This window comes from Oncorhynchus kisutch, linkage group LG17, assembly GCF_002021735.2.
Source record: "Oncorhynchus kisutch isolate 150728-3 linkage group LG17, Okis_V2, whole genome shotgun sequence".
NCBI lineage: Eukaryota > Metazoa > Chordata > Actinopteri > Salmoniformes > Salmonidae > Oncorhynchus > Oncorhynchus kisutch.
The window spans coordinates 71,771,115-71,789,283 of NC_034190.2; the positions used below are offsets into that span (position 1 = coordinate 71,771,115).

At 40.6% G+C, this 18,169-nt stretch overlaps 1 protein-coding gene across 1 annotated transcript; it reads right to left on the reverse strand.

Moving 5' to 3' along the window:
• Positions 1 to 7,148: 7,148 nt before the first annotated feature.
• Positions 7,149 to 15,903, reverse strand: LOC109908238 (45 kDa calcium-binding protein). The gene is made up of 7 exons (XM_020506820.2): positions 15,669 to 15,903; positions 15,019 to 15,389; positions 12,635 to 12,771; positions 11,486 to 11,599; positions 10,410 to 10,568; positions 10,018 to 10,193; positions 7,149 to 9,764 (listed from the first exon to the last, which is right to left on the reverse strand). Exons 2-7 carry the CDS (start codon positions 15,336 to 15,338, stop codon positions 9,588 to 9,590), a joined length of 1,083 nt encoding a protein of 360 aa, XP_020362409.1. The 5' UTR covers positions 15,339 to 15,389; positions 15,669 to 15,903; the 3' UTR covers positions 7,149 to 9,587.
• Positions 15,904 to 18,169: the final 2,266 nt, after the last annotated feature.

Sequence of the window (18,169 nt, forward strand, 5' to 3'; positions counted from 1 at the left end):
TGATGGGAAATTATTTGCCCTTGTATTTGCTAAGAGGTTGAAACAAGGCTTGTAAACTATACAGTGGGGCAAAACAAGTATTTAGTTAGCCACCAATTGTGCAAGTTCTCCCACTTAAAAAGATGAGAGGCCTGTAATCTTCAACTATGACAGACAAAATGAGAAAAAAATCCAGAAAATAGGATGTAGGATTTTTTATGAATTTATTTGCAAATTATGGTGGAAAATAAGTATTTGGTCACCTACAAACAAGCAAGATTTCTGGCTCTCGCAGACCTGTAACAACTTCTTTAAGAGGCTCCTCTGTCCTCCACTCGTTACCTGCATTAATGGCACATGTTTGAAGTTATCAGTTTAAAAGACACCTGTCCACAACCTCAAACAGTCACACTCCAAACTCCACTATGGCCAAGACCAAAGAGCTGTCAAAGGACACCAGAAACAAAATTGTAGACCTGCACCAGGCTGGGAAGACTGAATCTGCAATAGGTAAGCAGCTTGGTTTGAAGAAATCAACTGTGGGAGCAATTATTACGAAATGGAAGACATACAAGACCACTGATAATCTCCCTCGATCTGGGGCTCCACCCAAGATCTCACCCCGTGGGGTCAAAATGATCACAAGAACGGTGAGCAAAAATCCCAGAACCACACGGGGGGACCTAGTGAATGACCTGCAGAGAGCTGGGACCAAAGTAACAAAGCCTACCATCAGTAACACACTACGCCGCCAGGGACTCAAATCCTGCAGTGCCAGACGTGTCCCCCTGCTTAAGCCAGTACATGTCCAGGCCCATCTGAAGTTTGCTAGAGAGCATTTGGATGAACCAGAAGAAGATTGGGAGAATGTCATATGGTCAGATGAAACCAAAATATAACTTTTTGGTAAAAACTCAACTCGTTGTGTTTGGAGGACAAAGAATGCTGAGTTGCATCCAAAGAACACCATACCTACTGTGAAGCATGGGGCTGGAAACATCATACTTTGGGGCTGTTTTTCTGCAAAGGGACCAGGACGACTGATCCGTGTAAAGGAAAGAATGAATGGGGCCATGTATCGTGAGATTTTGAGTGAAAACCTCCTTCCATCAGCAAGGGCATTGAAGATGAAACGTGGCTGGGTCTTTCAGCATGACACTGATCCCAAACACACCGCCCGGGCAACGAAGGAGTGGCTTCGTAAGAAGCATTTCAAGGTCCTGGAGTGGCCTAGCCAGTCTCCAGATCTCAACCCCATAGAAAATCTTTGGAGGGAGTTGAAAGTCCATGTTGCCCAGCAACAGCCCCAAAACATCACTGCTCTAGAGGAGATCTGCATGGAGGAATGGGCCAAAATATCAGCAACAGTGTGTGAAAACCTTGTGAAGACTTACAGAAAACGTTTGACCTCTGTCATTGCCAACAAAGGGTATATAACAAAGTATTGAGATAAACTTTTGTTATTGACCAAATGCTTATTTTCCACCATCATTTGCAAATAAATTCATAAAAAATCCTACAATGTGATTTTCTGGATTTTTTTTCCTCATTTTGTCTGTCATAGTTGAAGTGTACCTATGAGGGAAATTACAGGCCTATCTCACCTTTTTAAGTGGGAGAACTTGCACAATTGGTGTCTGACTAAATACGTTTTTGCCCCACTGTAATTGATGAAGAAAGAACAATCTGGCTTTATGCGTGGTCGACACATTAGTAATAACATCTGGTGAATCTTAGATATGATTGACTATAATGACCTCATCCTTAATGATAGTTTTCTTATGTTTGTTGATCTTTCTAAAGCTTTTGACACTGGGAAAGCAATACGTTTTTTGGGGTTTGGTGACTCTTTTTTTAAAGCAGTCCAAACTTTATATAGTGGTTGTACTAGCTCTGTAAAATTAGCTCACGGGACATTCCAAAGATGTAATATTGGGCATGGCATTAGGCAGGGCTGCCAAATTAGTCCGTTTTTATTTTTATAGGTTACTCAAATTATGCCTCTTCATATCAAGAAAGGGAATTTTCAAGGTGTTTCAGCACTTGGAAATGAATTTAAACCATGTCAACTGGCTGATGATACCACCATATTTTTGAGAGACAGGAATGAGGTTTCTAAAGCAGTTTCCTGTATTGGAGACAATTCCTTAGTTTCGGGTTTGAAAATTAATATCAATAAGTCAAGTCTTATTTCCACACAAGGATTGTGTTTTACAGGAAGGACATCTATTAGGACATCTACTTTGTGCATGACACAAGTAATTTTTCCAACAATTGTTTACAGACAGATTATTTCACTTGTAATTCACTGTATCACAATACCAGTGGGTCAGAAGTTTACATGCACTAAGTTGACTGTGCCTTTAAACAGCTTGGAAAATTCCAGAAAATTATGTCATGGCTTTAGAAGCTTCTGATAGGCTAATTTACATAATTTGAGTCAATTGGGGGTGTACCTGTGGATGTATTTCAAGGCCTACCTTCAAATTCAGTGCCTCTTTGCTTGACATCATGGGAAAATCAAAAGAAATCAGCCAAATACCTCAGAATCTTTTTTGTGGAAGGCTAACCGAAACATTTGTCCCAAGTTAAAAATTAAAGGCAATGCTACCAAATACTGATTGAGTGTATGTAAACTTTTGACCCACTGGGAATGTGATGAAAGAAATAAAAGCTGAAATAAATCATTTTCTATACTATTATTCTGACATTTCACATTCTTAAAATAAAGTGGTGATCCTAACTGACCTAAAACAGGGAATTGTTACTAAGATTAAATGTCAGGAATTGTGAAAAACTGAGTATAAATGTATTTGGCTAAGGTGTATGTAAACTTCCGACTTCAACTGTACAATGGGGGAAAGCATGAAAAATGGCTAATAATTGTTGTATCAGTAAGGCAAAGGAAGTTTCATTTAAAATGTTACATAGAATTTATCCTTTTGGAAAGACTAAAGCTGAATATCTGAATATCAAGCTGAATATTGACTATAAATGTGATTTCTGTGGAATGGAGACCCTGTATTTATAGTAGAATATTTTGGATTGACATTCAGAATTTTATTACAAAAAAATAGGACCGTTATTCAATTTGATGGTTTTGATATAATGATTTATTTCAGAAATTCTGACATTGATGAAGATGTAGTGTTTTTAATTCAACTGCTAATAATATTAGGTAAATTTCATAATCACAAATGCAAATGGTCTAATTCAAAATCTAACTTTTTTCACTTTATATATTAATTTAAACAATATGGTACTACTTTTAACTAAATTGAAAAACAAAAAGGCAATTAAAACTGGTTATATTACTAATGAATATGCTTTGTTTGTTTATGATTCCTGGCAATGTAAATAGGTTTGTATGTATGCTTGTTTGCATGTGACTATCCCTCTTTTGTTTGTTGACACGGTGGCCTAGTCAAATAATTAACATCCAATCACATTAACCGTTACTATCTTGCGGGAATTTCACTAACGGTCCGGTCCGTATGTAGCCAAACGTAGCTGCTGCTCATTCCGTTTGCTCGAAAATTGATAAATGGTAAAAAATAAAATAAAAAGTAAGGCACATACCAGCTCTACTGCTACTACCAGCAGTACTACACCTGCACCTGTCAATGACACAAGTTGTTCTGCTTCCACGAGCACATCCAATGCTAGCATCAGTAATTCTACATTTGTTGTTAGCCCAGCTAGCATGGACACTGACAATTATGAATCTGATGCAGCCGAAGAGCTACTGACCCCTTACTTTTCTTTACTGACAATAATTTTCACTTGTCTGACAGCGTGCATGATGACGAGTTCCTCACACGACTGGCCTATCTGGGTGAGGTCTTTTCTCGCCTGAATTATCTGAATCTAGGATTACAGGAACACTCCGCCACTATATTCAATGTGCGGGACAAAATTGAGGCAATGATTAAGAAGTTGGAACTCTTCTCTCTGCAAGGACAACACACAGGTCTTCCATCATTGTATGAATTTGTGTGTGCAAATGAACTCAAGCTTACGGACAATGTCAAATGTGATATAGTGAAGCACCTGAGTGAGTTGGGTGCACAATTACGCAGGTACCTTCCAGAAATGGATGACACAAACAACTGGATTCGTTATCCCTTTCATGCCCTGCCTCCAGTCCACTTACCGATATCTGAACAAGAGAGCCTCATTGAAATTGCAACAAGCGGTTCAGTGAAAATGTTATTTAATCAGAAGCCACTGCCAGATTTCAGGATAGTGCTGCGCTCAGAGTATCCTGCATCTCCAAATCGCGCTGTTAAGACACATATGCCCTTTGAAACCACGTACCTATGTGAGAGTTGATTCTCAGCCCTCACTAGCATAAACTAAATACAGGCACAGACTGTGTGTGGAAAATGATTTAAGACTGAGACTCTCCAATACATCCCAACATTGCAGAGTTATGTGCATCCTTTCAAGCACATCCTTCTCATTGACCTATGGTGAGTTATTCACCATTTTCAATTCACAAATAAGGTTTAATATGTAAGATGGTTAAATAAAGAGCAAAATTATTGATTATTATTATTTGTGCCCTGGTACTATAAGAGCTATTTGTCACTTCCCACGAGCCGGGTTGTGACAAAAACTCACACTCATTCTTATGTTTAATAAATGTATTGTATAGTGTGTGTGTGGCAGGCTTACAATGATGTCAAAAAACAACATTTGAGAGTGAGCTGACCCTGGTGCTAGAGGGGGTACGCAGCTGGAGGTTGAATGTTTGAAGGTGTACGGGACTGTAAAAAGTTTGGGAACCACTGAAGAGGATTCACAATTTATGCAAATGTAGGTATGATATCTGCTCCATATTCTGGCAGATTAAGGGAATCCCCTTGATCAGAAAAAGGAGACAGGTAAACTATGCATCAGAGCACTCCACAGCTGTCATGACCTGCATAGTATGATCATAATTTCTAATCCCCCCCATTTATTCCTTGTGATGCACAATACCCTATCCTGTGAGTGGTTCATGAATAGTATTTTATTAGGATCCCCATTAGAAGCTGCTAAATCAGCAGCTACTCTTCCTGGGGTCCACACAAAACATAAAACATGACATAATACAGAACATCAATAGACAAGAACAGCTCAATGAATTAATTACATAAATATTAAATAAGAATACACACTTTCATACACTTATGCCTTAACAGCCCATACAGCATATACTCCTAATCATCATCAATGTTGCCGGCAATACTGCAGCCACTCGTATTTTTTTCATACTTTGTAATCGTTTGCTCTATTGCTACAATCGCTTTCTTTAAACAGGCTCTGAAATCCTAATGTCACAGCACCAATGTTCTGTAAACACCAGAGAGAATCCCACAACATCAGGAAGTCAAAGTGTTTCACACGATACAATAACCATCTGTGTCCTCGGTCCTTTCCTCAACTTTGCACAAACAGAATAATGCTGAGTCATGCGTTTATAGCAGCACAGTAGCCTATGGTACCTTTTCCAGGTACTTAGGAGGGTCCTCTGGAGCAACAGGTAAATCCCCAGTGTCTTTGGCCCTCTTGCACACACTCTGTTAAAGATTGATAGTGGCCATCTTGATTGTGCACAACAGAAGTGTCTTCTTGGCAGCTGTGTTCTGAATGTGGGCCCATCTTGATTCCTGTATATCAAGAGAGAAATGGTAATAATTTGATCAAACCCTCTTTGATTTCAGACTCTCTTAGTAATCTGGCTGGTTTCCGCAACACAGACTAAAACTAGGAGGTTCAGTGGTAGATCACCATTCAGTTAGCTTTTATGTCCAGCACTAGCTTTATTCTTCTGTGTCCGAGAAACTGTGTCCCTCAGAGATAAATCACCATAAAATACACATTATAAGGAGAGTGATCATCTCATGTCTCACCCAGATGATGCCCTCAGTGTGGGACTTGTCCAGCTGGCTCCGTAGCTGGGCCAGAGTGTTGTAGTGCAGCAGGGTGTCGTTGCTCTGCTCTGTGAGGGGGTCAGCTGGGCTCGGGCTTTCTCTGTGCTGTCCTGGTTCTGCTGGGTAGTGGGCACCAGGTCTTTCCGGGTCAGCATCAACGTGTCGTAGCGAGACATCACCTGTCGGGCCTCCTGAAACTTAGAGAGAAAAAATCAGCCCCTAGCCCATATGGCCTAAGCACTTGTATAGACCTAAGATCCTGTACCTCTTTATCCAGGTAATTGGGTAGATGGCATTCTTTTGCACTCGTTTCTCTAGCCAGTCCCTCTGATGAGAGCTTTTGTATCCTCCTGTAGAGTCACCATGTCCACCTGCTTCTGATTAGTCATTTCCCTCTCTCGGCCGGCTTTCCTAACAGATCAACATCGTTTCACCTCGTTGTCCTGAGATCATGGGTGAGTATAACAAGTTTATCTCTGAGTGAGGTCATGGAAGAGTATGACCAATTAATCTCTGAGTCTGACAGATGAGTAGAGAATATTGTTTAGGCTAAGAAGTGATAGCAGAAGGCTCATGGTTTGTGTTTGTGTAGGTAGAGGAAAGTAATACATTCATGTAACAGATAGAAGCTGCTAACATTTTAGGAGAAAGTTCCTAAAATATCTAGGTTAAATGTCACATTTTTACTCACAACAGGTCATCTCGAAGGTTCTCGCCAAAATATATGAAATAGTTGGACAAATTTACTGACATGTTTATAATCTAGTAATAATATTTTTCATAGTCGATATATTAAATGTCAGGAATTGTTTATAATCAACTAATAATATTTTTCATTTACAATATATTAAATGTCAGGAATTGTGAAGAACTGAGTTAAAAATGTACTTGGCTAAGGTGTATGTAAACTTCTGACTTCAACTGTATAATTCAAGGCCTAATGAGGCCTAATGTTTTTGTTTTGACTATTTCTGTGGGTAGCTTTACAAAGCCAATGCAGTTCACAGAATCGAGTCAAAATATATCAATAGTCTCATAGCAACTACAACTATTACAAATAAAAACAGAATGGAAAGAATAATGTACATAATAAAATGTATTGTTTTCTGGCAAGCTCCACTCATGGCAAGCTCCAGTAAAAGTTGTATAATTTAAAACGCCTAGCGAAGAACTATTGGCCATCAAGTTAGTATGCAAAAATGTTGAAATATATATTTATCAAGGCATAAAACATTAGGGTACAGACTATGGTCAGAGATTGATAAGAAATATTTATTGTTTAATCTGGAACACAATGTATAGCTAAAGCGTTGTCACATTCTGATAGCATGAGCTTTTTCTTTTATAATTTCAATTATATGACGGGATCGAAGTTACTGATGTATTTCCACAGGGTATTGTCCTTGAAGCAGGAAAGCAGTTGATGAATGCATATTACACATACAGTACCAATCAAAAGTTTGGACACACCTACTCATTCCAGGGTTTTGATGGAGGCATCAAAACTATGAAATAACACATGGAATCTTGTAACCAAAAAAAGGTGTTAAACAACTCCAAATATTTTATATTCTTCAAAGTAGCCACCCTTTGCCTGGATGACAGCTTTGCACACTCATGGCATTCCCTCAACCAGCTTCATGGGAAATTATTTTCCAACAGTCTTGGATTGGAGGTGTTCCCACATATGCTGAGCACTTGGCTGCTTTTCCTTTACTCTGTGGTGCAACTCATCCCAAAACATCTCCTTTGGGTTGAGGTCGGGTGATTGTGGAGGCCAGGCCATCTGATGCAGCACTCCACCGGTCTAATGTCTGATTTCCACCGGTCTAATGTCCATTGCTCGTGTTTCTTGGCACAAGCAAGTCTCTTCTTATTGGTGTCATTTAGTAGTGGTTTCTTTACAGCAATTCAAACATTAAGGCCTGATTCATGTGGTCTCCTCTGAACAGTAGATGTTGAGTTGTGTCTGTTACATATAGTCTGAAGCATTTTTTTGGGCTGCAATTTCTGAGGCTGGTAACTCATCCTCTGCAGCAGATGTAACTCTGGGTCTTCCTTTCCAGTGGCGGTCCTCATGAGAGCCAGTTTCAACATAGTGCTTGCTGTTTTTTGTGCTTTGAAGAATCTCAAATATAAAATCTATTTTGATTTGTTTAACACTTTTTTGGTTACTACATGATTCCATGTGTTTATTTCAGTTTTGTAGAAAATAGTTTAAAAAAAAGAAAACCACTGGAATGAGGTGGTGTGTCTAAACTTTTGAGTGGTACTGTATATTAGAGCTTTGGCAAAGCATGACAAGGGGTACGAACATGGCTGACTTGGTAGGATCCACAAGGAAATAAGGAATTTCTCAATTACAAATAATATCCATCTGGTATTTAAGTTCAACATTTGCAGAAACTGGAAAAAACAAATAAGTATTGAAAAAACTAAAAGTACAACACTGGGAAAATAAAGATTTTTTCTCTTTACATATTGATGTAACTGCTTTGAGAGAAAACAAAAGGCTAACAACAAATAAATAAATAAGTTAATTTCTTACACCAGTCTCAAACAAAGATATGGACAATTGACAAGGGCAAGGTACCCAGAGGGCTCATGTCAAAATCCTGCAAAAACATTCTAAACTAAAAAAAATATTTCTCCAACCCTGATTACAAGCTCAACTCTTCTTTACTTTCAGTTATGACATGTGTATCAAAAACAATCAGACCCATACTAACAAATTGCTAATTCATTTGTAATGATTGTATCAGATATTTAACAGAGCTTAAATATTTTTGGAAATTCAAAACCCCAGTTGGAATTATAGACAAAGGCAAACAAATGTATGGAAAAGATGAGACATTTTTGCAGTAGAGGTTTAAAACACCATAATTCTGACATAAGCACTCATTTCAAAGAATAAGATGGATCAGAGAATCATCAACACCTATCAGGACACAGCAGTGTAAACTTCTTACCAAATCGACAAATGTCAAACAATTGTTTACAAGGGCAGCAAGCACGTAGTCATTGAGTGTGGAGAGTACAGTGGTTACTGGGGTTCAGCTCAGTGGTCAATATGATTGATGACTTGGTAAACAGCAGTTACTTCCGAGCAACATTATGAAATGTAGAATGTGATGGGAAATCCAAAGAACTAAGATATTTACATTCTTTACAGTTATGCAATTTAAATCATTTTGCAGTAAAAACAGAACGGTTCTGCACTACTACAAATATTGTAGGCCCAATTGTGTAAGTTGTCCTTACACCTCAACTACTTCACTGGAGGGGGGGGGGGGGGTGAATCTTGTTCCAATTACTCAGACATAAATTTCACAATATATCAAACACAAATGAATCATGAAGTTGACGCAGTGTCTAGGATGCACTGAAAACCCAAAATGCATTATCATACGTGAGATAATGCAACTTAAGTCCCACTGTAGACAGAAGGCAGACTTTGGCAATGGTTCATTCAGATTTTTAGAAGAGGCAGACAGTCCAGAAATGAAGGATGTTTTATGCCTTACTTTAAGAGTCACTGGGGGAGACCAGGTCACTCGGCTGGGGCTAGGATTTAAACACAGAATTGCACACTAGAACATCAGGCTTTTCAATAAGACAGACCTGTCCTTAGAGAAGACTTATGAGGATGCCCACATTAGAAGGGAAAGGGAGGATTTTGTCAGCTTGTCTTCAGAACTCCTCGTGAACATTCCGGGCATAGTCCATGAGCTTGCTGCCAGTGAAGTATTCGCTGTACTTGAGAATCTCCTCCAGCTCCAAGTTGTGGTTCTGGTTCTCGTCGGCCACAGCGATCATCTGCTTAGCCTCGTTCAGCGCGTTGTACTCGTTCATAGGGTCCATGTACTCCTGGAGAGTAGTGATGGCATGAGGGAAAGACAGGGAAAAAGGAAGGAAATTAGCCTAAAATGTTCATTGTTTACTCTGCAACTATAAAATGACACTATCCTATACAAGGTCCTGCAGTGTACCCAGTGGAAAGAGTACTCTGTGACATGATATTTGTTCAGTCTGTGTTTACTTATAGGCCTTTACGACCCATCATAAACCTAGCCTTTGTAGGGTTTTGTAGCTATGAGTTTTTCTAACACAGGACACCCACCTCTAGTTCCTCCATGGTCACGATGCCATCATGGTTTCTGTCGATGACCTCCTCAAACTCCTTCTTCCTCTCTCGTACCCAGTCATCGTCGATGTCCTGGGCCTGCTGGTTCTCCACGGTGCCCATGGGCAGGGAGATGAACTCAGACAGAGTCAGCTTCTTGTCGCCGTCCTGGTCTTTAAAAATACAAAATAAATATCAAACTCAAACAGCATTAGATTAGATTTTAAAGCTTTTCATGATTGATCATGGGTCATTCACAATTTATGTATTTATTCTGTGTACTTTAATCCATTCTCATTTTCTTATTCAAATCATTGTTTTCACAAAACCTAGTTATGGCATTATGCATACACACTAACTGAATTCAAATCATATGAGAATGTACATACCGAGGTCACGAACGATCTCCTTGACCATGTATTTGAGCATGCCTTTGCTGTGCTCGGGATGCAGGAAGGAGAGAAACTCTTCCTCATTCAGTAGCTGGTCGGCTGGGGGGTTATCAGCCTGAAACCAACGGTCCTTCAGACTCTCCAGCACCTCCTGGGCTGCAGGGATTCAAATAATAAGGTAATTTGATAGTCCACTGAGACACATTCAATACAAGCATTATTGGCCGAGCAAAATTAAAAAGACTTATCGTGATCAGAACATTAAAACATTTGGAAAAGTAGGATATTGGTTTGAGGGAAGGTTAATTTGTTTTATTTAAATAAATAACTTTTTACCCCTTTTTGTCTCCCAATTTCGTGATATCCAATTGGTAGTTACAGTCTTGTCCCGTCGCTGCAACTCCCGTATGGACTCGGGAGAGCCGAACGTCAAGAGGCATGCGTCCTCCGAAACACGGCCCCGCCAAGCCGCTCTGCTTCGTGACACACTGCTCGCTTAACCCGGAAGCCAGCCGCACCAATGTGTCGGAGGAAACGCCGTACAACTGGCTACCTGAAGTTAGCATGCATGCGCCCGGCTGCCACAAGGAGTCACTAGAGCGCGATGGGACAAGGACATCCCAGCCGGCCAAACCCTCCCCTAACCCGGACGACGCTGGGCCGTTTCTGTCGCACCAATGTGTTGGAGGAAACGCCATACAACTGGCTACCTGAAGTTAGCATGCATGCGCCCGGCTGCCACAAGGAGTGACTAGAGCGCGATGAGACAAGGACATCCCAGCCAGCCAAACCCTCCCCTAACCCTGACGACGCTGGGCCAATTGTGCGATGCCTCATGGGTCTCCTGGACGCAGCCGGCTGCGACACAGACTGGGATCATACCCGGATCTGTAGTGATGCCTCTAGCACTGCTATGCAGTGTCTTAGACTGCTGCACTACTCGGGAGGCCCTGGGTAGGTCAATTTCAACAATAGCATGTTAGGATGTGGTAAGAAAATAAGGAATCCTGATTAACCAGGAGAAATGAATGGACTACAGCTAAAGTGGATGATATTGTGGTGGACTAACTTACTCTCCTCGTCCACCTTCAGTTCTTCACTGTTCTTTATCTTGTCAGCCATTTCCTTCTCATTGAATCCTTTGCTGGCCAGAAACTTCACCCGGTATTCATCCCACGTCACATGTCCTATGGTGAGAATAGATCAGTTTGGGGACTGGGGCTTGACTGTGTAGGAAGAATTTTGAGCCCGATGTGAGAAACAATGCTGTATTGTCATCAGGTCTGAGCTATATTGTGGCACACAGATCAGCTATAAGGCCTAACAGTAGGACATCAGTGTTGGTAACAAAAAAAAACTAGTGGTTCTTGTTGGAGGAAAGAGAAAGGTAGCCTAGGTCAGGGCAATATAGCCTAAAAATCTACATTTTTTCCAACATTATGGGTGATTCACAACATACAGTATTTCTAATGTGAAATTAGGCCAAATATAAGTCCCATTAAGAATGTAATATAGAATCAAAATAGTTGAACCTGCTTTTTTGCAATATGACTGATCTGGCTTTCAAGTCGGTCTGAAATTGCCCTTTTTGTAACAAATTTAACCAGAATCATGCATAACTCTCATTCACTAATAATGACTAACTTCTTATAGCAGGCATTATAGAAAATTAACACTCAAACAACCTCTCAAGCACAAGTCCACGTGCAAGTGAGTAGCCAGCTAATCTTTATAGTTCAAGTTCCGCCAACTTGGATCTATTTGCTAGATAACAAGGTAGAACATTAATTGTTATGAACTGGGGACCTTCTGTCCATCTCCAACTGTTTAAACAGCATGCTAGACTGACCATTTTGTTCAGATGTTGAAATCAGGTGGCCTACCTTATTTCTCAGAATAAGAATGAATTTCCAATTCCTTATATAAAAATGTGTTTTATGCTTATTGCACATTTATAAAAACACTGCTAGTGGCACATGGTACCAGATGTGACAAACTGAGCATACATTTTCCAGAATCAATGTTCATTGTAGTGTTTTAGTAGTGTCTTCTCTGCATGCAATTTGAGTAGTTGAGACATAAAAATAAAAAAATGGAATGGTTAGAAATTTTAATTCAATATAAATCGCCCAGCCCTAAGGTAATTCCACCCTGTTGCAGTCCGTTTTCTTCCATTTGGTGCCTAATGAATAAGACACAGATAATTGTGTACTCTCTCTTACCATCTCCATCTGGGTCCACAGCATGGAAGCTCATCTTGTTCTCCCTCACAGCCTCCTGGAAGTGTTCTTCTGTCTTCTCCATGATCCAGCGCTGCATCTCTTTGGCACTGACGCTCTTGTCTTTATTAAAGTCCACCCTGAGAATGGTAGACAGGAAAGTAGCCAGCAGATCTTCAGTTCTACATTTAGGTTATTTAGCTAGCAGACGCTCTTATACACACACAACTTAGTCGCGTTTTCGAACACAAACACTCAACTGGAGTATCAAGTTCAAGTAGTTTATTAAAATCCACTATCATATATCTGCTTCAGCCCCAAACCCAGATCATTTTGTATAGTTCTACAACTGAGTAAGATGCAACCATAGCTCAAAATATGGTTTCAACGGTTTAAGCTTTCATGTTTTTCCAACACAGTCATTCCTTTTGCATATAGGTTAACATAATGTAACGCTAGTAAGGATTTGTCAAGGAACCTGTTTTTCTGGCAAGTGGACATTTCTCAAGGGTGAAAAGTAGGATTAAAATCTCTGTACTGTTTTGTTTCAACGGTATTTATAAATCAGCCTCCTAGCTTTTACTACATGGCACCTAGCTTACCCAGTATGGGGTAGACGAGGACAGGTATTTACTTAGACTGCTGTGGTTGATCTACTACAGGTGCACTCACCTCCATGTTCTCAGGAACACTGCGTTGCTTATAACAGATAGCCTATTTGTTTATGCCCCCTATTCTTTGAAATAGGAACTGGAGCATGAAAAGGTGTACACATTAAATAGATTTTCTGGTACTTTTGTATACTTTTTAGCCAGTAGTTCTGAAAGTAAAAGCCAAAAGTGGTCCACGAAAATTGTTACTACATCACTTAAACAAAAGTATGTGGACACCCATTCAAATGAGTGGGTTTGGCTATTTCAGCCACACCCGTTAATGACGTGTATAAAATAGATCACACAGCCATGCCATCTCCATGGACAAACATTAGCAGTGGCACGTCATAGGATGTCACTTTTCCAACGTAAGTTTGTCAAATGTTTGCCCTGCTAGAGCTGCTTCGGCTAACTAAGTGCTGTTATTGTGAAGTGGAAATGTCTAAGAGCAACAACAGCTCAGCCGTGAAGTGGTAGGCCACACAAGCTCACAGAATGGGACCGACGAGTGCTGAAGCATGTAGCGTGTAAAAATCATCTGTCCTAGGTTGCAACACTCACTACAGAGTTCCAAACTGCCTCTGGAAGCAATGTCAGCACAATAACTTTGTTGGGAGCTTCACGAAATGGTTTTCCATGGCCGAACAGCCGCACACAAGCCTAAGATCACCATGCGCAATGCCAAGCGTTGGCTGGTGTGGTGTAAAGCTGGCCACCATTGGACTATGGAGCAGTGGAAAAAGCATTCTCTGGGGTGATGAATCACATCTGGCAGTCCAACGGACTAATCTGGGTTTGGCGGATGCCAGGAGAACGCATCCTGCCCGAATGCATAGTGCCAACTGTCAAGTTTGGTGGAGTAGGAATAATGGTCTGGGACTGTTTTTCATGGTTTGGGTTAGGCCCCTTCGTTCCAGTGAACGGAAATCTTAATGCTACAGCATACAATTACATTCTAGATGATTCTGTGCTTCCAACTTTTTGGAAACAGTTTGGGCATGGCCCTTTCCTGTTTTAGCATAACAATGCCTATGTGCACAAAGCGAGGTCAATACAGTACTGGTTTGTTGAGATCGGTGTGGAAGAACTTGCCTGGCCTACACAGAGCCCTGACCTCAACCCCATCGACCACCTTTGGGATGAATTGGAACGCCGACTGAGCCAGGCCTAATCGCCCAACATCAGTGACCGACCTCACAAATGCTCTTTTGGCTGAATAAAAGCAAGTCCTCACAGCAATGTTCCAACATCTAGTGGAAAGCCTTCCCAGAAGAGTGGAGGCAGCAAAGGGGGAACAACTCCAGCTTCCAGAAAAACAGTTGCTTTCAAACTCGAGATTTTGTGGCTGTGGTAAGACAGTAATTCTGCACATAGAACATGCATGTATGAACTAGACATTGACACATCCAGCATGAAGCAGAAGGTTTATAAAATACTTAGTAGTTGGAAAAATTACAGATGCACATATTTAACTGGATGTGTATAGACTACATAGACAGTGGACTCTTCAATTGATCACAATTACAACCTTGCATCTACACAACATTTCACAATTTGGCCTAAACAAAAGTCAACTGCAAATGAAGGCTACATGGTGAAAAATTCAACACAGACACACTACAAAGCTAAAGCTGTGTCATCATCAGGTGAATGTACTCAACTCAGAGAGTTGAAGGTAGTCAGCTGTACATGACTCACGAGTCATGAAATTGAAAGCCAGTAATCCCCACTTACTTGCTGAAGATCTCAATGAGCTTCTTCCTGTTCCTCCTGGGCTCAGAGTCCTCCTCAAACTCCTCCATCTCCTTACCCAGGAACACCTCCTGATGGAAGCCCTTATTGATGTGACCATCCATCTCCAGCTTCACCCCATTTAGATGGTCAGGGGGAAGGATCTCATTCTCCTCTTTACTTGTGGGGTTGTTTTTGTCCTTCAGGGCTGACATGTTAGCTGGCCGGGCATGGACGTCCATGGTGTTGTGGAGCAGGCAGAACAGGGCCATGGACACAGCCATAAGGTGCCTGCACCAAGCCGTCCTGCAGTACATAGCCATGGCTTCTTCCAAGTGCAATGTCCTTGCTTGCTCAAGGGCTGATTAACACACCTGTCAACACGACATTGGGTAAGTTTGCCATGTGGCTAGTTTCCATCATCACTGTCTACTATTAGCTAGTGTTCTTACTAGCTACATTTCTTAGTTAGCTAGCTACGAAGCCCAACATAATGCGTATAACTAGCCAGGCAGGTCTTATCCGGAAGTGCTCTAAATGATGTTAACTTTATGTGAGTGTGCAAGGCAGCACATAGTTAACGTTAGCTAGCTACATAAGACAGCAATAGCTAATCGTGTATGAGGACAGCTGCCTCGCCACCGTTGACCTACCTGATTTTGAGCTCCAACGCCACAAATTTGGAACGTAGCTCGGAAATAAATGCCAGCAAATGGAAGAGATAGCCCACCTACCTAGCTAACAATGACAAGAATGCGTCGTCGTACGAGCAAAATTAACCGACCAACCACAACTGTCAGATTGGTTCTATTTCCTGTACACGTGGCTGCTCCAAAGTTCACGCACGACAGACCCTCCTCTTTAGACTTCAGCTGCGGGTTAGCTGTTTTGCTCATCATCCGCACCTGCCAGCAATTGCTAATAACCCATCCACAACCGCCAAATAAATGTGACAAAGTCCAAATATGAGGTCAGCACCCAACCCTAATCCACAAATATAGAACATAGGCTACAGTCAAAGACTGCATAACGTTGCCTGATATAGATGTTTATGCTTATAATTTCTGACATTTTGGTAGGCTATTTGTTAGTCAATTTGACTATAATTAGATACATGTAGCTTATCTTTTGTCATTATGTTCCCCTAGAAGTTTAAATAAACATTTGCTCAACATAATAATGTAATGGATCGATAGAATGAATGCTTCAATCTAGTTGACATTGGTAACGTTTTCGCTCATCTTTCGCGGACGTTTAGGGACTGGGGAGAAAATACAATAAAGGAAAAAATAAATGGCAAAGATTTTCTGTGCAAAATGTCCAAATAACATCAACTTTACCGGTTCTAAGGGAAAAGGAAGCTGTGAAAACGACCCAACGTGTTTCTGATAAGATTTCATTTCGGCTTCGATGCATTTCGGCTTTGATGTGGTTGAAATATTATAAACTTTTATGATGCATTTGTGACGTAGACAGCACATCTACAGAGGGTATCTAACTGAGCGTTGCATTCTCTCATGCTGCAGAAGTAAATCATATTTCTCCAATCCTGTTCCCGTCCAAATATTGGCTACATTGGGTGTATACTTTTACTGCAAGAAATGCTTAATTTGGCAGGAGTTATTATTAAGGCTATAGCGCTATTCGCACGGGATTAGTATTATTAGAGAACGTTGGTTATGTATGTATGTCCGTTATTGCAGAGGACGATTGTGAGGGGATTCGTTTTTTCCAAACTGCCCCATGTAATTCTTTCTTTTTTTCTATAAATTGAGGGTTATAATGGAAGCCTATAGGGTTTTTCTAGGCGTGGAAATATTTTCAACAAGTCCAGGCTATAACAGGCTACACTGCTAACTCTAGTTTGGTTTCTAAGCCTTATTATAAACTTGGTGGTTCGAGCCCTGAACAGCCATGGTATATCAGACCGTATAGCATATACCATGGCTATGGCAAAACATGTATTTTTACTTTTCTAATTATATTGGTAATAAGTTTTTAATAGCAGTAAGGCACCTTGAGGGTTTGTGGTATATTGCCAATATACCACGGCTAAGGGCTATGTCCAGGCACTCCACAACGAACAGTCCTTAGCCGTGTGGTATATTGGCCATATACCACACCCCCATAATATTTGAATTGAGGAAGTGTGATCATAATCATTCAGATATTTTTGCGATCAGCAGTAGAATACGTCCTAAATATCCCCCAGCCTTCAGATCTGAGCTAAAAAAGATAAATTGTACTTTTAATGTGTTTTTAGGCTATGGATGAGTAAGTGAACTTGTTCCAAACGTTTAGCTCAGTTGTATGCTGCATTGTGATCTATTAACAGCAAGGGTTGCATGAAATAGGTTAAATAAATTATGCATTTGGCAATGTTCAATTCGCACAAAACATATAAACCAAAGCATTCACTGTGAAAGTCGATAATCGTGACACATAACAACACTGCTATCATCATCTACCACTTCACCAAATCTTTACCAAACTTAACTTTTCTGGCCCTCCCTTCTCTTTATTTTCAACTCTCCTTTTGCAGCTTTTGTCTTATTATATTACATTTCTGGATTTTTTTAAAGGTATTGTTTCTCTTTATTCAACCCGCACTCCACACACCTGCCCTTCAGCCACACAGTATTTAATGACTCTAAACCCATCCGACCCACAGATATTACCACGTGGACTGTGGGTTGGCGTCACTACCACAGACACAGCAAGCCAAATGTTTGATTAGCTAGCTATGTGAGTTGTGGAATTTCTGGTTTCAGCAAAAAAACTGCTACGTTTTTCTGGCGGTGGTTTTCTCTTTCCTGGTGAGAATGGCTGTGTTTGTTTTGCATCGCCCCGATACCCCGGGTAAGCAGAGTTTGCACATTTGGACCATTTCCACACATTCGAGGTACCGGGTGGTGCAAAACGAGCGCACTCAGCCTACATAGCTCTCTCAAAAAGCAACAATCTTTAGATAGACTGACCACTAGTGGGGATTTTGGGAAGTGTCACATTTAAAGCCACACACATATATGCAAGTGTGTCACTAACAAAATTTGAACATGCACCAGATCACATTTTCCAGTGGTGGAAAAAGTACCCAATTGACATACTTAAGTAAAAGTAAAGATATCTCAATAGAAAATGACTCTAAATTTAA

Bases quoted from the DNA above. Each gene is read 5' to 3' on its own strand.
- LOC109908238 (XM_020506820.2), bottom strand. From the start codon at position 15,338: ATGGCTATGTACTGCAGGACGGCTTGGTGCAGGCACCTTATGGCTGTG. The intron at 10,569-11,485 runs GTAAGTTAGTCC...GAATCCCTGCAG, and splicing joins ACTGAAGGTGGACGAGGAGA to CCCAGGAGGTGCTGGAGAGT. The intron at 9,765-10,017 runs GTGGGTGTCCTG...ACTACTCTCCAG, and splicing joins TGACCATGGAGGAACTAGAG to GAGTACATGGACCCTATGAA.